The 19,292-nt window shown below is 36.5% G+C and overlaps 3 protein-coding genes and 1 long non-coding RNA gene across 9 annotated transcripts in view; all 4 read left to right on the forward strand.

Annotated features, from left to right (window-relative positions):
- The window catches only part of LOC121736613 (SEC23-interacting protein), a 72,821-nt gene extending 69,910 nt beyond the window's left edge, over positions 1-2,911 (forward strand). For all 6 annotated transcript variants that reach the window (XM_042127923.1, XM_042127926.1, XM_042127924.1 and 3 more), the window contains 4 exons: positions 125-246; positions 1,122-1,239; positions 1,563-1,581; positions 1,871-2,911. In XM_042127923.1, the coding sequence (XP_041983857.1) occupies positions 125-246; positions 1,122-1,239; positions 1,563-1,581; positions 1,871-1,899 (288 nt within the window). In that variant the 3' untranslated portion in view covers positions 1,900-2,911. The remainder of the gene's footprint in view (positions 1-124; positions 247-1,121; positions 1,240-1,562; positions 1,582-1,870) is intronic.
- A 1,373-nt stretch (positions 2,912-4,284) lies between these two features.
- LOC121736637 lies at positions 4,285-5,053 on the forward strand. The gene is made up of 2 exons (XR_006037045.1): positions 4,285-4,371; positions 4,862-5,053. It is a non-coding gene; the product is annotated as an uncharacterized LOC121736637 (long non-coding RNA).
- An 810-nt stretch (positions 5,054-5,863) lies between these two features.
- Positions 5,864-9,923, forward strand: LOC121736635. The gene is made up of 6 exons (XM_042127964.1): positions 5,864-5,969; positions 6,141-6,206; positions 6,333-6,677; positions 8,130-8,273; positions 9,200-9,326; positions 9,841-9,923. The coding sequence occupies exons 1-5, from the start codon at positions 5,939-5,941 to the stop codon at positions 9,322-9,324; spliced, it is 711 nt and encodes a 236-aa protein (XP_041983898.1). The 5' UTR covers positions 5,864-5,938; the 3' UTR covers positions 9,325-9,326; positions 9,841-9,923.
- Positions 9,924-12,282: 2,359 nt separating this feature from the next.
- On the forward strand, positions 12,283-17,608 carry LOC121736629 (exopolyphosphatase PRUNE1). Its single transcript, XM_042127957.1, has 7 exons — positions 12,283-12,514; positions 13,300-13,568; positions 13,756-14,051; positions 14,607-14,727; positions 15,421-15,550; positions 16,511-16,666; positions 17,421-17,608. The coding sequence occupies exons 1-7, from the start codon at positions 12,479-12,481 to the stop codon at positions 17,568-17,570; spliced, it is 1,158 nt and encodes a 385-aa protein (XP_041983891.1). The 5' UTR covers positions 12,283-12,478; the 3' UTR covers positions 17,571-17,608.
- Positions 17,609-19,292: the final 1,684 nt, after the last annotated feature.

The following is a 19,292-nucleotide window of genomic DNA, read 5'->3' on the forward strand; positions in this document are numbered from 1 at the left end:
TTATAATTACATAAATTGATAAAAAATGCTATGCAATGGCTTTACCGCGGCAGTCCCCGAGTGCCACATGTGTTTTCTGCGGGACGGTGTCACTTCTCTAAGTAAATGTAAATTCAAACTCCAGGCTCTCCCGGAGATGCTCGGTCAGCTGAACGGCGGGCGGCGCGTGGATCACGTGCTGCAGGAGGCGCCCCTCGAGATGATCAACGAGTACCTGTTCGCCATGAGCAGCCATGTTGGCTACTGGTACGTAATAGTGCGGGCGCGCACGCACTGGTTGCGTGCAAGTACGCATACGGTGATCTTCGTTTTATTATGTAGGCCCCATTTCTTATAGCTTGAGTTCAAAATGTGCGGCAATGTTTCTGGTACGTAATAGTGCGGGCGTGCACGCACTGATTGCGTGCACGTCTGACCAGCTATGTACTCTGATATATGCCCCATTTCTCAAGCTTGAGATCAAAGGGTACAGAACGAACCAGTATGTAAACTTTAAACAAGCTGACAAATCGTCGCACGCGCGGTTGCATGCACGCCTGCATTAGTAGTACATAAGTACTCTGATTCAGGACTCCTTGTGTAATGGAATATCAAAGGCTACCTAGTTTTCAATCGAACGATAAAAATATTGATGGTACGACAATTAAACCCATAAAATGTTACGCTGCGTCCTTATGTAAACAAGCCCCCCTAGACAAGTGGCAAAACGCTAACGCTAGCGCTAACGCTAACGCTACAAAATGTATGGATTTGACATTAGTATTCGCTAGCGAAGCGATGACTTATGTCAAATCGCATACATTTTGTAGCGTTAGCGTTAGCGTTTTGCCACTTGTCTAAGGGAGCAGGAAGGAAAACCCGACTTATTTTTATATATTAGATGTCAGTTTATGCAAAGACTTTAACGTTAACATGTCCAAAACTTTATTTACTACAAAAAACATGTTCAGCGTGTCAAGTGTTCGAATTTGCGCCACACTACAATCTTACTTTTTTTCTTCAATGAGTAACAAACAAACACCTATATATAATATTATATTATCTGAATTACTTAAGTTTTGACGTGATTATATTACTATTTACTAAGGATATTTACTATATATCCATGTATCTTGTACCAGGGAGTCGGAGGACACGATGCTGTTGATCCTGCGTGAGATATACGACGCGGTGGACGTGCGGCCCGACGCCGCGCTGCCGCAGCCCAACATGACCGTCGAGCGGACGCGCCGACCCCAGGTACACCACAACAGATAAGCAAGCTAGTATAATATATGTGACAAGATGACGACGCCCGTAACTCCGTTGAGCCAAAATTCGTTAATCGTGCGAAAGCCGTACATTTTTCCGGGATAAAAAGTATCCTATGTCCTTTCCCGGGACTCGTAGTATCTCCATACTACATTTCAGCAAAATCGGCTTAGCGGTTTGGGCGTGAAGAGGTAAAAGACAGACAGACACACTTTAGCATTTATAATATTAGTATGGATATACTGGATGTAACATACATAAGTGTTTTGCTCACAAAAAATATTAAAAATGAAATTTTGTTTTTCTTTCAGGACAGTCCAGTTCACTCAGGTTAGTAGTAGCAGTATTGCAGATTATTTTGCCTAGGTTCTGAAATAAATACTAGTTTCGTCGACGATTAGGTATCTGATGCCATATTTTACTAGTGTGCCCTACTGCTGAGACACGTGTGATAAGGCAGTGGCGTATATTTCGGAACGAACAGTGTAGAGTCGATTCTAGACGCGATGATTGGCCAGTATCCTAGTCTATATTTCGGAACAGACCCTCTAAATTGTCTTTTTTTAATATTTAGATAATATTGATAATTTTTTTAATGAATTTGTTTATTTTTTTTCAGACGCTTCAACTAGTCGAAACGCATCGTGAGGATAACAAATAAACATAATATTATAACTTTGTAACTGTTCGACCAATATAGATAGAGAAATTAATTATTGTATAGCTAAATAAATCTTAGGCCAGACTTCAAATAAACGTATACTCTGTTTTAAATTCATTTTGATCTAAAAAAAAATAATGTAATGTTGTGATTATTATTAAATCGATTTTTGACTCGTCACTTGATATAAACAAACCTCTTAATGACAACTGACAAGTCAAAATTACTATTGGCCAACCCACGCAAATATAATTTCGAATAATGCTGTCTTACTCACACATTTATTACGTCCAATGTGCGAGCAAAACAATCGATAAAATTGGCACATAAAAAGAGGTTGATGTTTTAAAAACATTGGCCTATATTAAGCAGATCTGGCTATTAATTTGTTTATGTAATATAATCTTGGAATGTATATTATTATAATAGATCTGTGATTGTGATTAGAACAAAAAATACTTTCCGAAATAAAACGCAGTATGCGGGCTTTGATGCCATATTGAACTGGTGTGCCAATAGTGAGACAAGTGTGACGTATTAGTATGACATCCCAACAAAGTCTTATTAAACACGTCAATGCACTGGCGTATATTATGGAACAAAACAATATGGCGTCGATTCTAGACGTCACGAACATTGACCGGTATGCTGGATTATATTCGGAACATACCCAAGGGCCAAGATTAAATTCTGTTTTACTGACCTTGTATTGAAGCTATGTATATTATTGTTATACATACTTACTTTGATCTAATTTAAATTCCACTATACTTTAAAAGGTATGAATATATTTATTTTCTTATTACTTCTAAATGTAAAAAGTATTAGATTCAATAATAAAAATACGAGTAAAAATGTTATAGCAATAAGTAATTTACAAGGTGAAGATGTATCACAAAAAAAAACAATTAAATAAAAAAATGGTTCCCAGCTGTCATTCCCGTATGGAAATATCATAACCCATTTTTTTGCTATTTTAAATGATTTGCAGAGATGTCTGAAAAATTAAACATGTTGGAAATAAATTATAAAAAAGAAAAAAATACAAAAACAATGTAATGTTGAATAAGTGTTAAATTAGCTAGTAACTTTTCTTAGCATTACTAAAGCTATTTATTCTAATAAAGCATGCATGCATTATTTTACCGTATTTGCATGAAATTAAAAAAATATGTATAATATAAAAACTATTGACGAATTCCTATTTAAAATTGTAACTTTATTTTTTATTCTGATATTTCACAAAGAACTCTTTAAGTATAGCTATTTTTTATTTATTTTATGATCTTTAAAGAATAAAAAGTAGTATAGGCCGCACACAAAAAGAGCGCTCGGTGAAACGTGAGAGGGCAATCAGCGCAAACATACAATATCTACCAATAACATGTCACTGTATGATCGTGATCCACCAATAACGACCCGTCTGATTACTATTTACCAATAGCATGTCCCCGCGCGCCCCGCACACTCCTCGCCCCACCAAAGAGACCTAAATATGGAACTCTACGCCTACCTTTAAATTTTCTCGAGCGAACTTAAAGTTTTGTGCGACCTGATAATGACATGATAAAAAGGTGATTTATATAATAATGTAATTTTTGGTTGTGATGTAACATTTCTGCTGGTAGTCAAACCACCGATTATATTCCTTTGGTGAAAAAATTAAACTGCAATAGTAGTTTAATTTTTGTATCGGTACAATTTTCAAAAGGCATAATATGAAATGATATATTATATTTGTTAAAACTTTTGTTATTGTTATACTTTAATTGACACACTGACATTTATTACGAGATAGAGATTTGTTGAAAATTAATAAATGTGTAAAAAGTTTATATTTTTTATCTACTTACTTAAATAAAAACAAAATTCATTTTTATTCGTGTAATAAAGCTAATTCCATTTATCTATCTGTTAATATATTTTTTGTTAAAATTGCAGTGTGTTTTGAGTCTAAAAACCTTCTATTTAAATTCAAAAACATTTATTTTAATTCTGTTCAGTTGTCTTATATTTATTGATATACTAACTCTGATTATTACAATATAATATATTGGTTAAATAAAAGTTTATATTTTATTACCTTAGATATCTTTTTTTATTAGTGACACTGTTTTACCCTTGAAACTCTTAAAATTATATGCTCTTAGATTGAAGTATTTCTTAGTAAAGAAGGATATTTTAAATATCAAAATGAAGTCAATAAACGTAGGCTACATTATTTATTTTTATAATAAACCTACGAGAGTGTAAGTGGAAAAATGTATATTTTATTCTTTTTTTATCAACTGATTATCTTTTACGTAACAACCCATATAAAATGTTTAAAATTTATCGAAAAGTGAATTTATTACTTTACATTATGAGTAAGTATTGCGACTCATATTATTTTAAGGAATTGCGTTATAACTTATAACATAAGAAAAAGAGAAGATGCTCTGTATGTGATTGGGATCAAGGTAACATCTTTGGTACAATTTCATTTATGTTATACATTACAAAATTATTACAAACGGTTAAATATAAAGTTCTTAAAACCGTCAGCAAATGACTTAAATTATATTCTTTCTTTCCCTAATGCACGCAAGGAGACTTTTAACGTTTCACTTGTTTTGTAAAATATACTGGACCAGTTTTAATAAAATTTGTATAGACCACAGTGAATTGTAAAAACTAGAAAGGACATGTTATATGCCATTATTATTGCAAGAAAATGTACGGTTTTAGATTTCATTTTTTCATTTTCTCCACCTTTTATAAATATTAACATTTTTTGGAACGATGAAGTTGCTTATCGTGCATTGCGAAAGGGGGCTAGACGGAAAAAATTAAGACCAAAAGTTGTAACGACACTTTGCTATTGTTCTGTCTCTCTCTCTTTCCCTCATAGAAAGCAACTTCGTTCCATCCGGGTGTCCTTTGACACCTCTTAAGTTTTTTATAAACCAGTGTTCACAGACCTCTTGAACCCGTACCACCCTGAGGACGCCTCGGACAGCTCGGGTGAGGAGCTGTCGAGCGGGGAACTGACGGAGACGACCAGCGAGCGACAAGTGCACAAGAGACAGAGAATCAACGGGAGATACTACGATCTCACATGATATGGTTTCAGCGAGTTCACTAATAAATTATAAAACGTCAGCGCGCTTTTATAATTCCGGACCTCACGTTATCGTGGACGCCGACTTCCACAGTAAAACGTTGGGTACGTTAAATGCCCTTTTTGATTTTACGCACCGCGGACGTTTTGTGCGGTTCAGAAGACTGTAGACTGTAGACGTCGTGATGTCTTCTAACGTGCACGTTAAAAAGTTGTCGTCGACGAAAATTTAAAAGCGTTTTCATCTGGGGGCACGGGAGTGCCCCTGCCAAGATGAGCTAATATATTTCCACACATTTTACTTTCGTATGTTATCGTTTTACCGCGGATGTCCACGATATTACCGTCACGTTCAAAATTATAAAAGCGGACAGTGTTTTGAATACTCCGAAACGGCTTTATTTCCATCAGTTTTTTATAAGAATTATGGCCACTTTATTTCCACCGCCCCATGTACGTGATCTGTAGGGCCTCTATGAACGTTACCGGCCTAGGACGCTATAGTCGCTATCGCCCCTAGCCCCTAGGCCGTGCCCTATAACGGCCTATTTATAAATCCAGAATTGATTTCCATGATAAATGGGGTCTTAGGGAAACCATTGCAAGGTCTTAACTCTTATTCCGTAATGCTTGGCCTCCTATGGCAAGCTGTTACCACCGCCCAATAGATTTGGGCGGTGGGCGCCCACCGACACTCGTAGTCATTATATTGTTTCTATTATTGTTAATTGAAATAACTCAAAAAGAATTTTAATTTCAAAAAAGTAGTAAAAATAATGAGACTTATTATGAGAGCTAAAATTCATTTCAATCAAATTTAATTAAAAGTTACCATGCCATTACATTTAATAGAAGGTACATGTACTTACTGTTATCGGTTGCATACCAAAGAAGTCGTTAAATATTTACTACGTGTATGTTTCGAAATGCTATTTTCCTATTTTATATTTCCTTTTAGTAAGTATTGAAATAATTATATTATTAATTATTTTAATAAAGTATGAAATTGCCTATACTTCGATATCTTGACGCTCTAAAGCTTTTTTTAATTATTTAACTAAATACACTTTGATTAACTTTAAAGATGATTACCGAAAAACGACGAAATATAATTTGATATTTTTACAGTATTAGAACTACTGTTAGGTAACATAGTTCACGGCAGGCTCGTGCAACAGTCGAATGAAACAAAAGGTGAGCGATTTTTATATGTATGTATAATGTACAGATAATGTATGTACCTATCATGTAAATAGGGAAATAAATAGTTCAAATTCCCCGTACAAATATTGACTTCTTAAATAACATGTTCATAATTAGGTACAGATGGAGCTAAGCAAACTCAAGTCACTGAAGGAAGTAGCGCTAAAATTAACGTAACATCTTGCTTTGGCCAACACGTATCTTACGGAGAAACTGCTGAAAAATACTGCGTGGGACCCGAACTTGACAAAAATTTTAAACCAGTCAGAGATGGATTGAAAAATATAGACAAGAAAGAAAAACTTAGACCACGACGGGCTGGTGAAACTAGTGAAGAAGCAACAGTTGTAAATAATGGTGAAGAAATAGAAGAGGGTGATGAGTTAGATGAAACGGAATTGACAAGTTTGAATACGCTGGTCGATAGCACAACGCAAGTCGATACAACTTTTGAACCGTCTGGTAAGCTTAAAATTTCTCTTTTTTTTTATGATATAAGGGGGCAAACGAGCAAACGGGTCACCTGATGGAAAGCAACTTCTGATGCTGCGAGTGTCTATACACTCGCAGCATCAGAAGAGCTGCAGGTGCGTTGCCGGCCTTTTAATAGGGAAAAGGGAAATATGAGAGGGTAGGGAAGGGAAGGGAATAGGGGAGGGTATGGAAGGGAACATGGTAGGGGATTGGGCCTCTGGTAAACTCACTCACTCGGCGAAACACAGCGCAAGCGCTGTTTCACGCCGGTTTTCTGTGAGGACGTGGTATTTCTCCGGTCGAGCCGGCCCATTCGTGCCGAAGCATGGCTCTCCCACGTACAGATCTTATTGATCAAAAGCAAATGTAATACGAAATAACAGTTAGGGTTAACCACTGAGATGTACTCAAGTAAGAAAGTAATGTGTGACTTGTGGTTTGGGTCATAGAATTAGGTAGGGTAGATACTACAGACAAAATACAAAACAGTCCTAATCATGATACTGAGTACTTACATAATTACTTTATCAAGGAAACGTGCGACAGTCTGTGTTGAATGTAATTGTAGAATATGTTTGGTAACTTTGTGTTGAACTCTATTTACACTGTTTACACAGTACACGACATCACCCAGCTAAAATGACTGTAGACGACGTAAATTGTAAGAAATAACGTCACGACGACATGGCCGTGCTATCGCATACCAAGGCGAGACAAATTGATGATGCAGCTATAATACACCTGTAATATTTGGTTGATGACTAAATCCCACTATACACCTGCAGACACAGTTGGTGACGTCATCAATTGATGTACGCGCCGAACGCATCATTGATGATGCGTTCGGCGCGTACGGTGCGCCATAAAGTACCTAGCGGAATAGAGAAACAAAGGCCTGAGCATGAGAGATGTCACTATCAGTAACACTACGTGGTAAAAAGAGCACTCTTATTTTGACGTTCAGTCGGCACGTGCCGCACGTTGACAATTTAATCTCATAGAATTCATGTTAAATACTACTTACTAATTAGTAATAAGGCCGCCATTGTATGGTTACCTGTGTTTTAAAAATGTCTTTAATTTAAATTGTTATATGTGTGCACAATAAAGAATATTTATCTTATCTTATCTTAAATAATGCCTGTGGTGTATACGTGCACATATTTTTCACACAGGTGTAAACCAATTTTGGTTACGTTTGACAGCTCGAGATTGTTGCTCTATTCCGCTAGGTACGGTATATTAACTTCATGCGGTGCGCACGGTACTGACAAATGTGCGATCAGTTTTATGGATTATATCCATAAAACTGATCGCACATTTGATTTGAGATTGGAATATTATTCCAATATGAGCACAAGTTCCTTGAGAACGTAGCCCCGGGCCAGACTGACGTGGCGTGAAGCGTTCATAGACATTATACTATAAAAAAATGTTTAGCTGCAACTGCAGAAGACGTGGCGTGTCCGTCGAGCTGCCCGGCGGCGGACAGCATGGTGTGCGGGCGCTGCGGCCACGAGCGCTACCACACCTACCTCAGCGCCTGCCACCTGCGCATGCACAGCTGCAAGTACCCGCACCATGGTAAATTGACTTTTGGCATATACTTTAAGCGAGGCTTAGAATTGGTGGCTATGATACTTTAAACTAGCCCGTTATTACTTTACATTGCAACGCGACGATCGATGCAATGCAAAAAAGACCCGTTTAAAACTTTATTTTACTGCTCAAAAAAATTTAAATTGACAGACTTACCATTTGCATTGTAAAGCTGTTGGTTCCATTGTATGATTGAATGCCATGATGCCTCATTAAAAAGCACTAGCTGTTAAACCTCCATAAAACACGAATAAAATGACATTTTCTAAAAAATATTCCTAGCTAGATCGATTTATCGCCCTTGAAACCCCCTATATACCTACAAAATTTCATGAAAATCGTTGGAGCCGATTCCGAGATTCCAATTATATATATATATATATATATATATATATATATATATATATATATATATATATATATATATATATATATATATATATATATATATATATATATATATATATATATATATATATATATATATATATATATATATATATATATATATATATATATAAATGGGCAAGGGCCCGAGCGTCACGAGTTTCCCCATACAAAAGTGAAAAAAATTTTTGGTCTTTCAGCGCTGCTACTTTCACAGTGAACTCTCTACAGGGAACACGTACACACCCTAAATTATTATCACTTGTTTTTGTTACACCCTGTATATATATATACAAGAATTGCTCGTTTAAAGATATAATCGGGGGGAGGCGCGCGCGCGTTTTTAAGATAACTTTCGGTAGCTATTTCTCAATCTTTTTGTACAAGTATAGTAACAAGGATCAATATATCAAAATTTGGCAGGAAGGTTTAATTGCACCCTGTATATATCAATTATTGGTTCTGTAAGTACAAGAAACTTACTGAAACTTGTTAAACTAATAATGTATTCTGTGCTGAAATAGGTGTACAGCTGGTCGGCCGATATCCCTGCGGGCAGTACGGTCCTATCAACACGGAGTTCAACGTCATGGGTGACAGGATATACCAACCGCTAGACCAGAGCCTTCCCGTAACTGGATTTAACTGAAGGTACAATACATATTATACATGTACTATCAGAGAAGTTGATTCCTATGCAAATCGGGGACCTAAGTAGTTTGGTCGCGTTACGTCAAACCCAGCTGACAGATCACTGTCTGTCAATTGCATAGGAATCAACTTCCTCGATGGTACTATCAGAGAACTTGATTTCTAGGCAGATGGGGGACCTACGTAGTTTGGTCGCGCTCTGTCAAACCCAGCCGAAATATTACATTAAAAGTGATTAAATGGACATGATCCGACCAATATTTCCACGATGCGATGGTACAAAATAAACTGAAAATGTAAATAACCAATACCTACATAGAAAGTTCTACCTACACTTGGCATTCATAGTATTTTCAAACAATACTTTAAGTTACCAATAATATAGGATGAACATGTAACGATGGAGTAGTTTTCCCTACGTATTTAATATTAATCTTACCCTCAGTACTCATCAGTTTTCAAAAAGGAGAATGTATCTTACGTTCTAATTTAATCTATGTCGACATTTTTTCAGATGCTGAGTGCTGGCAGAGGGTACAAAAGCAAATGGGAAGCTGTAAAATTAAGTAGGTACTTATACTTGAAATAAAGTTTAAATTAAAACTACTTTTTTATTTTAATCAATAATTTACTTACTCTCAAATAACATTGCTTACTTCAGTAGTAGCTCTGGTAGTAGTATTATAAAATAATCTAGGTAATTAGTGGATGATGAAAAAAGTACATTGTAGAAGACAAGTGAGCTTGCGAGAGTATAAATATTATATAACCTATCTAATAGGTATGATGATAATGATTACTTAGGGCCTGTTTCACAACTTCCTGATAAGATGCCGGATATGGCTATCTACAACCTATTTGACAGATTCTCCATACTCTATCTGTCAAGTTAAGTGGTGGATAGCCTATCCGGCACCTTATCAGGAAAGGGTGAAACGGGCCCTATATGTCTTAAAATAAATAAAGAAAATAAATTTTGTGGAACTATATAACGACCGGAGCAAAACTAAGATAATGCAGCATTTTTGGTGGTTTGTAACCAGCGTATCTTCGCAGTCTGCCGCATAGCATAAAGGTACTTAATTTAACCTAATTTGATGCATCAACGATATCCAAGCTTCGTAAAAGATTATTATGCGGTTATTAAAGTTAAAATAACTTATTAAAGTTTCTTTGTTAATATACATCAGGTAGTTTTATGTAGATATAACATTATAATTACCGTTATACGTCTATTTAAATTTCGAAAATGAAATTTCCCGTAGCCTAGGTAAAAAAATACTTAGTTTTCACCCCGCGTAACTGTTTCGTTATCAGTAGGAAGTTAGATGTTTATTACCTACCTATTGTTATTGCCGGCCATATAAAACGATTAACTATAAATTTTCTGCTTGTTACCAAGCCTGATCGATACGCGTTTCGTCTTTCATTTCTATTGATAATGGTGTTTTTATCACAATTTCTATGCAACTTATCAACTGCAGAACTACGTGTTATCTTTCTGATACATTTTCAATCAATACTATGAATTTTTATTTATTTATTTATTTTATTTATATATATTTTATATAAATAAAAAAAATACTACGAATAAGTTTCCATTTACCAAAAACATCAGCTATTTTACTAAAGCGAAAAACATTTGTTCAATAGGGTGAACATGACTGGTGATTGGACAGTACTAGTCATTGGACAGAGCACAAAAATACTAAGTATATTTATTAAGGTTGCTTTAAAAACTACCTGGTTTTCCTTAAAATCAGGCGTTCTCTTACTTTCAAAACAAACCAACGGCATTCATTGCTATGCGGATGATAGTACAGGTGATGATGTATATACCGGCTCCCCTAATATTTATCGGCAAAATTTCACTGAGAGTCGAAACGAACTTGTGTCTAAGGTGGAGAATTCATTGGAGAAGGTATCTGAATGGGGTAGACGTAACTTGTGGACCAAGTTTAACCCCGCCAAGACTGCGCGTTCACCACTAAAAAGTCACCAATGGTCGTATATCCTCGTTTCGAGGGCACATCTTTAACCATCTCCGCTAGCATTGAGATACTTGGCGTCAACATATCGAGCGAAGTCCAGTTCCGATATCATCTAGAGGGTAAGGCCAAATTAGCCTCGAAGAAGCTTGGTGTTCTTAACAGAGCGAGACAGTACTTCAGTCCGGAACAACGCCTACAACTCTACAAGGCGCAGGTTCAGCCTCATATGGAATATTGTTCTCATTTCTGGGCAGGGGCGCCAAAATACCAACTGCTCCCTCTGGATCGTATCCAACGAAGGGCCGCTCGAATTGTTGACTGCCATAGTGTTTCAAACATCTTGGACCCCTTGGAATTACGCCGAGATGTAGCTTCACTCTGCATCCTCTATTGGTTGTATCACGGGGAGTGCTCTGAGGAATTGTTCGGAATCATATCACCTGCAACTTTTCGCTATCGTCCCACGCGAAAAACATACCATCCTCATCACCTTAATGAGTGGCAGTCTTCCACAGTGCGTTTTTCGCGTAACTCTCTGCCGCGCACTGTACAACTCTGGAACGAACTGTCACCAGCAGTATTTCCGGACCTATACGACCTGCAAACCTTCAAGAAAAGAGCGTATTCCCTCTTAAAAGGCCGGCAACGCACCTGCAGCTCTTCTGATGTTGCCAGTGTCCATGGGCGACGGTAGTTGCTTACCATCAGGTGACCCGTTTGCTCGTTTGCCCCCTTATTTGTAAAAAAGGCAGTTTTTAAAGCAACATTAATAATTAATATGGTGTTTAAATTGTGCTTTGTCCAATGACTAGTACTGTCCAATCTACTAGTAATTTACCCTACTTTATTTAATTACGAATGAACAAAAATATTTATGAATGAGTAATAAATATTTTGAGAGTCCCGCCCACACCGGTAACCTACCGGACGCACGTTACCTACGTCTCGTCGCGTCATGGGCTCATGGCTTGTGTGTTGCGTTTGGATAAAAAACCTGTCAGTTGGTAGCACTGAATAAATGTCAAATGTCATTACAAAATTGAGTCGTGAGATGTGACCTGTGCTTTTCGTTTTTCTAAAAATTCCTATTTTAGATAATTAGGAATAAAACGAAAGCAATAAATTATCTAGCAATAATAAGAACGGCTTTCGGGTGTGATAATGGAAGAGTATTTTTCGGCAACTATAAAAAAACTGGTAAGTACTAATGTGTAATTAAAAATATCTTTTTTCTATCCCTCTTGCTATAACTGGTTATAGCATTATAAAATATTTAACATTAAATTTATTTACGAACACTATATATCTATATACTTCTAAGATAAAAAAATAGTAGAATTTGCCAGCTTGTGTGTGTTTACTGAGTAAAATATCATAAGAGTTGGATTTTTACAAAGTATTAAAATTCTCATCAATCAAAGCAGAGTACAGTTTAAAATATAATATCTACTTAGAACTCATTATTTATATAATACTACTGTTAGTTCTAAACTACTGTTACTTCTAAATAAATGTGGTGAAATATCAACCTCTATTTCCTTGTGAAGTATATTAGCAAAGTAAAATATCTTTTACTAACTAAAATATATTTTTATGTTACTAATAAAGTATTATTTATATAAAATTCTTTGCTTAGAAATTTAGATTTAGTATGATTATTTTTTGAATGAAAAGTTTTCTTATTAGAAACTGTATTGATAGAGAGAGTAAATGTAAATTATTTTGATTTTCTTCTGGATAATAAGTATTGTGATAACTTTTTAATGTTATAAGGTTTGTACCTTGAAAGGATTACCAACAAGTGTGACTTTATTTCATTTTTAAATTTAAGGATGGTTTATAAACTACACAAATTATATTATGTAACTTACTTGCTGCCTAAAAGCATGTTGTGATACTACCAATACTTTTTAATATTTCCCAATTTTTTTACAAATTATTGTGTTGGAAACAGTTGTGGAAATAAATTCATAATCTTTCAGAAATCAAACGACTATAACCAAATAAATATAGTGCTAGGCAACGAAAGCTGCGACTTGGATTCTGCCGTGAGCTCCATAGTTTATACTATATTTTTGTACTGGCATTACAATCAGATAAAATGTACAGTGTGCACTCACCGAAATGACAATAACGACGACAAAATATTTGTACCGATGCTAGATGTGAAACGGGAAGACTATCCGCTCAAAACAGAAGTCATATTTTGCTTGAGAGAACACGGGATCAATGAGGATTATTTAGTATTCAGGTATCATAGCTTCTTTCTGAGTTTCAATTGCATATAGTAGAATTTATTATTTTTTGTTGATGTCAGCTGTATATAACTAGAAATATATTTCTATAACACATTGTAATAATATTACAACATTCCCAGAAATTATAGTATATATTCAATTTTTAATAATTCTTCATAACTTTATTGTATATATTTTCAGAGATGACATAAATATTGAGGAGTTAGCGACTACAAAGGATGTAAACATTATCCTGGTCGATCATCACATTATCGCACAAAGATACGAGAAGTATATACCGTATGTGCGAGAGATTATAGACCATCGTCCCAAGGACGAGGACAACTGGTTGTACAAGCCAGATGTACGGAGCACTATAGAGACGGTGGGCTCTTGCGCCAGTCTGGTCACGCAGAGAATACGGGACCTGAGCAGACTGCTCGGGAAGGATGAGGAGTTTCTGCGGCTGTATCCAGAGTGTACTGACATGTTACACGGTGAGTACTAAGTTTTGGGTGAGAAATTCACAATGTTGTTGATAAAACATTTTGTAAGTATGTAACTTTATATGTAGTTAATTCATGAAGTCCCATACGGTCACCTGTGACCTAGACACAATAGAAATTCTATTGTGTCTCGTTTTTCCACGATCGACTGGTTAATCAGGGTAAGTTCGGACACCGGGTAAGTCTGAATCGCTCAAGTTAACGTTAAATTAAACTACAGTTACAGTACGGTGCTACAGTTTGCAGTTGCAGTGCAGTGGCGTATATGCCCTTAGCGCCAGGCTAAAACAAAACACTGACTAATTTAGTAATAAGTTGAATTATCCGGACTTACCCTGTGTCTGAACTTACTCTGATTAATCTTACATATCCAACAGTACTACTTTCACTTAAATTTAATTACAGTATTCCACAAACAACTGCCATGTAAAAGCCCAAGTCTCCATTTAGTATTGTGTTCAAATTGCTTAGCTAAAAGACAAATGAATTAATATTAATGTATTTCTTTTGCCATTCATCACATAACATTTTACATAACACTTTCAGGTGTAATATTATTAGATACAGTGAATTTTTCGAAGAAGCTCAACAAAGCGACCCCGACTGATGTCAACAACGTTGACGCCATAGAGAGAATCCTAGAGCCAGAGGACATAGAAAGAGAGAGGTAAACATTGATTTTCTTTCTTACAAAATTATGAATTTGTTGTTTAACAAGAACAAAAAATTGTACTCCATATTCAACATAAATAGTTTTCATATACCCATCTCAAATTTCGATCAATAAAGAGCATTTTAGGCTCAAATTGATCACGCAATTTAAAGTAATTTTAATGCAAAAACTTCACAAGATACATACCTACTATCCAGTATCTATGCTGTACTCAGAGACTGAATATTATAAAGGCGAAAGTTTGTTTGGATGTATGGATGTGTGGATGTATGGATGTTTGTTACTCTTTCACGCAAAAACTACTGAACGGATTTTAATGAAACTTTACAATAATATAGCTTATACGTCAGAATAACACATAGGCTACAATTTTAACCGACTTTCAAAATGGGGGAGGTGTTATGTTCGTTTTCTTATTTTCAACGATTACTCCGCCGTTTGTTAACCGATTTTCAAAATTTTTCTTTTGGTATATAGGGTATCATCCCAATTTGGTATTATCTTCACAAAAGTGGTGATCTGATGAAGAATCCATAAGAAATCGAGGGAACTGCTCAATTTAATGTAGAGTTTGACAGATAATGTATGGGGCTTATGTCGAAACTTTGAATTAATTACATTTAAGTAATTAATGTTCCACTCTGAGTGCGGCAGATAGACTATTATACTTGAATAACATAATTCCAGGCGGAGCAAGGTGGAGGGTTTGGTGCGCGCGCGCAGCGACGTGTCCGCGCTGTCGGCGGCGCAGCTCATCAAGAAGGACCTGAAGATTCTGCAGGACATCCTCGTGCCCACCTTCCCCATACTCGTCGAGGTGAGTGCCACGCGTCTTTGTGAGTATTAGTTGAGATCAGTGCTTCGCCGTAGCTAACGCAAGTCCATCAGGTTCTTCGTAAGTACCTGATGGACTTGCGTTAGCTGACAACGGAAATATATTTAATACTTTTATTACTATACATAATATATTGACAATTTTTATTATATGATACACATCCATGACCCAGGAACTTTGAAAACTTTTTATTCCGTCGGCGGGATTCGAACCTGCGACCCCCGGCATGAGCTACCAATGCGCTCACCCACTGAGCCACAGAGGTCGTCGTAGATAGGCGTGACTTGTAGACGTCGAAGTAAACTCTCTCCGCCCCCTTGTATTACTCTTATTGATCCGAGAAAGAGAGAAAATGACTTCTCCAGTTTACATCAAAAAAATATTTTAACTTTTTTTCAATGGGGATTGTCCATTTTTTTTTAATTTTGCTCATTACAAATACATTTCGAGGAATAAGGTCAGTGATCGTTTTTCTGTATATAAACGAAAAAAAATACCCATTAGCTACTTATATCTTTGAACAAATATGTTTAACCTTTGTTTGACCTTCAATGGCGTTAAATTAGTAATAAATTCGACCAACATTACGTTTCGAACTTTTGATAAGCTTCTCGTATCAGCTTTCACATAATGAGAACTTGCATTTGACGAACCAGCATTATAAATAAGATTGAAAGGAAAAAACATACTGCAGAGGTCAATTATTGGCCGCCGATGATGACGTCAGAGCGAAACTTTAAAAATTTATTGAGAAAAAACTAGCCAATACATTTCAAAATTATTTAATTTATATTCTTAAAATACCCTATTTTAACGAAAAAAAATATAAAAAGTACATGTGATTTTTTTTGGACAATGCCCATTGCCAGTGGGTATTGAAATACGAAATCTGCATCATAGGAATTATTTTCACCACTAACCTTAATCTTGTTTAATTTCCAGGAGTTCCTGCAGCGGCCGGCGGCTATCCAGGCCGTGCAGGCGGCGCTGTCGACCTACAACTGCACGATGGCGGTGCTGCTCGGCATAGACCTGAAGTCGCAGCTGCGCCGCGACGGCGCCATACTCAGCCCCGCCGACCCGGCCAGGGGGAACCAGGTATGTATTGCATAGTATTACTAGAGTATGGCAGTTGTTTTTGGAACGAATGAACGAACGAAGTTTCTTATCCCGCGTTGCGAAAGAGGGCTACACGAAAAAAGTTGTAACGACATGACACAAAACTGTTGGAATATTACTACTAGAGGCTATAGTAATTGTAAGCCGCCGTAAGCGGAAGCGCGTGTTACTCACTTTGTCTCTCTCTTTTTTTTGTTTAAAAAAAAACTAATTACGAACCAGACTGACGTGGTGTGAAGTGTCCATAGATATAATTATTATTAGCGGGGTTTTGCGTGAATAACGTACTAACATACCCACTCACGTTCGCTTTTATGATATTACTCTAATTACTACTGAGGTTCGTGTCTTAGAGCGTCCGTGGCCTAATGGGTAGACCTTCGGTTCGCACTCCTAGAGGGTGCAGGTTCGAACCCGGGTGGAGGCGTGTACCTATGAGACATTTTCTGATCTCAAGTACATAATACAGATGCACGTACGGTGAAGGAAAACATCGTGAGGAAACCCGCATATAGTTGGTCCCAGACGTATTGACTAGTTCTTTCCTCTGGACTAGGCCGACTATGATGCGAGATTGCCGTATGCGCTTGGGCAACCATACTGACATTTAAAAATCTTGTCCCAGGCACTACAGTATTTGAGGAGTGGTTACTTCGCTCTGAAAAATACTGTATAAATCATCCACAACGGATGTAAAGGCCTAGTTTTTCTAAAGTCTTTTTCTCCATTCCAGCTCCTCGAGCTGTTCCAGAACTGGTGTGACCCGCAGCTGGTGCTGCAGCGCGGCGCGCGCCCCGACTGCCTCTACTTCACCATCATGAACTTGTCCGCCTCCCGGAAACAGATTATACCCATACTCAATGAATTCCTAGCCAACAAATAATTTATTTATATAAGTTTTTAATAAATGTATACTCTTTATATGTGGTTTAATAAATTAATACAATTTAAGAGATACTGTTTGGCAGTGACCCAAGATCGTTTTTTTCTTTCCCAAAACGTAACCATGGTGACACTTGAAGCAGTTATCGAGGGTGTAACAAAACTGTAATAATACTTTAGGGTGTGCAGGTGTTTCTTGTAGAGAGTTCACTGTGAAAGTAGCAGTGCTGAAAGACCAATATTTTTTTTGTGATTTATATGGGCAAGTATCTCAGCGTCAGGAGTTTCCCCATACAAAAGCCAAAAAAATGTTGCTCTTTCAGCGTTCTACTTTTACACTGAACTTTGTATACGTATACCCGAGGAAATTGATTCCTAGACAGATGGCGGACCTACGTAATTTGGTCGCGTTAAGTCAAACCCATCGACCGATCATGCAGCTAACATTGAATTGACATAAGCCGACCAAACGGCGTAGGCCCGTCAACTGCATAGGAATCAATTTCCTCGATGGTACATTGTATATTTCAAGATTTAAAGATTGTTTCGTGTCAAGTTTAAGATAGTCTCGAACCGTGTTTTCTTGTATTTTTTTTAAGAATACACTATTTACTAGGTCAGGTAAATGAAACAGGCGGATGTCGTCAAGTGTTTTATTACAAAATATTAACATAATATCTTATCGTAGTAAATGCGTAGGACTCACTATGAACACAAGTAACCTACATCTACAGTACGATCCCTCCAAAAAGCCACAATTACGCTTAAAGTTTGCCGTGAAGCAGCAATGCAAATGCTTGTATAAGTATATTATACGTGTTCACAAGTCACAGTCATGATTATCATTTTATCTGATTGATGATCATTACAAACTTAACATCAGTAAACTATACTTATTTATGTTTGTTCAAAAAGTTATAGCTTAAAAACTTATAGCTAACAAGTTTCTTCTGGACAAATATTAACAACCAAAGTATAGAATCAGAAAACAATAATTCTTATAATAATAAGTAGTACATAGAGATTTCTAGAATACTACAGTAACTTAAGTATGCTTATGAACACAGAAGTAATTATTGTCTCAGTTTAGCTTACATCTGTAGCTTAGAAAATTTTATCAAACTTGTAAATTGTAACAGTAAATGAATGAAAGTGATAGCAGTTCTAGAAAGAGACAAAGCAGCTTACTTTGTCTATAGAAGACTGCAAAAATGGTTTTTACTTTTTAAAAGCTTATTTTAGTAAGAGAAAATGAAAATACTGAAGTTTTAAAAAAAATGTACTGGTTAAAAAAACTGTTATTCTTAAGATTTCAGTGGTGGAAATCTAAACTAAAACCTAAGTCTAACCTAACTGAGATTCTTATCAAGTTCTAGAATCTAGACTCTGTTGTAAACTTAAAACATTTATATACACAAAAATTGTTCTTGTACAAATATGTTTCCATAAAAACTCAAAAAAGCATTAATAGTTTGTGATTTATCTGAATATAAAATATTCACTGGTCCAAAATATTCTTAAAGGCGCCAACCCACCGCGGCGCACGGAGAGGCTACGCACGTGCGTCAAGCTTCGCTTTGTCAGAAAATATATGTGACTGTGTCCACTGCAACCCACGCACACGCTACGCACGAATTGTGTCAAGTCAAATAAATAAACCTAGCACGTCCACGCGTGCGCGTGGCCGTGCACAGCGTGCGCCGCGGTGGGTTGGCGGCTTTAG

This window comes from Aricia agestis, chromosome 19 (assembly GCF_905147365.1).
Source record: "Aricia agestis chromosome 19, ilAriAges1.1, whole genome shotgun sequence".
NCBI classification, from domain to species: Eukaryota; Metazoa; Arthropoda; class Insecta; order Lepidoptera; family Lycaenidae; genus Aricia; species Aricia agestis.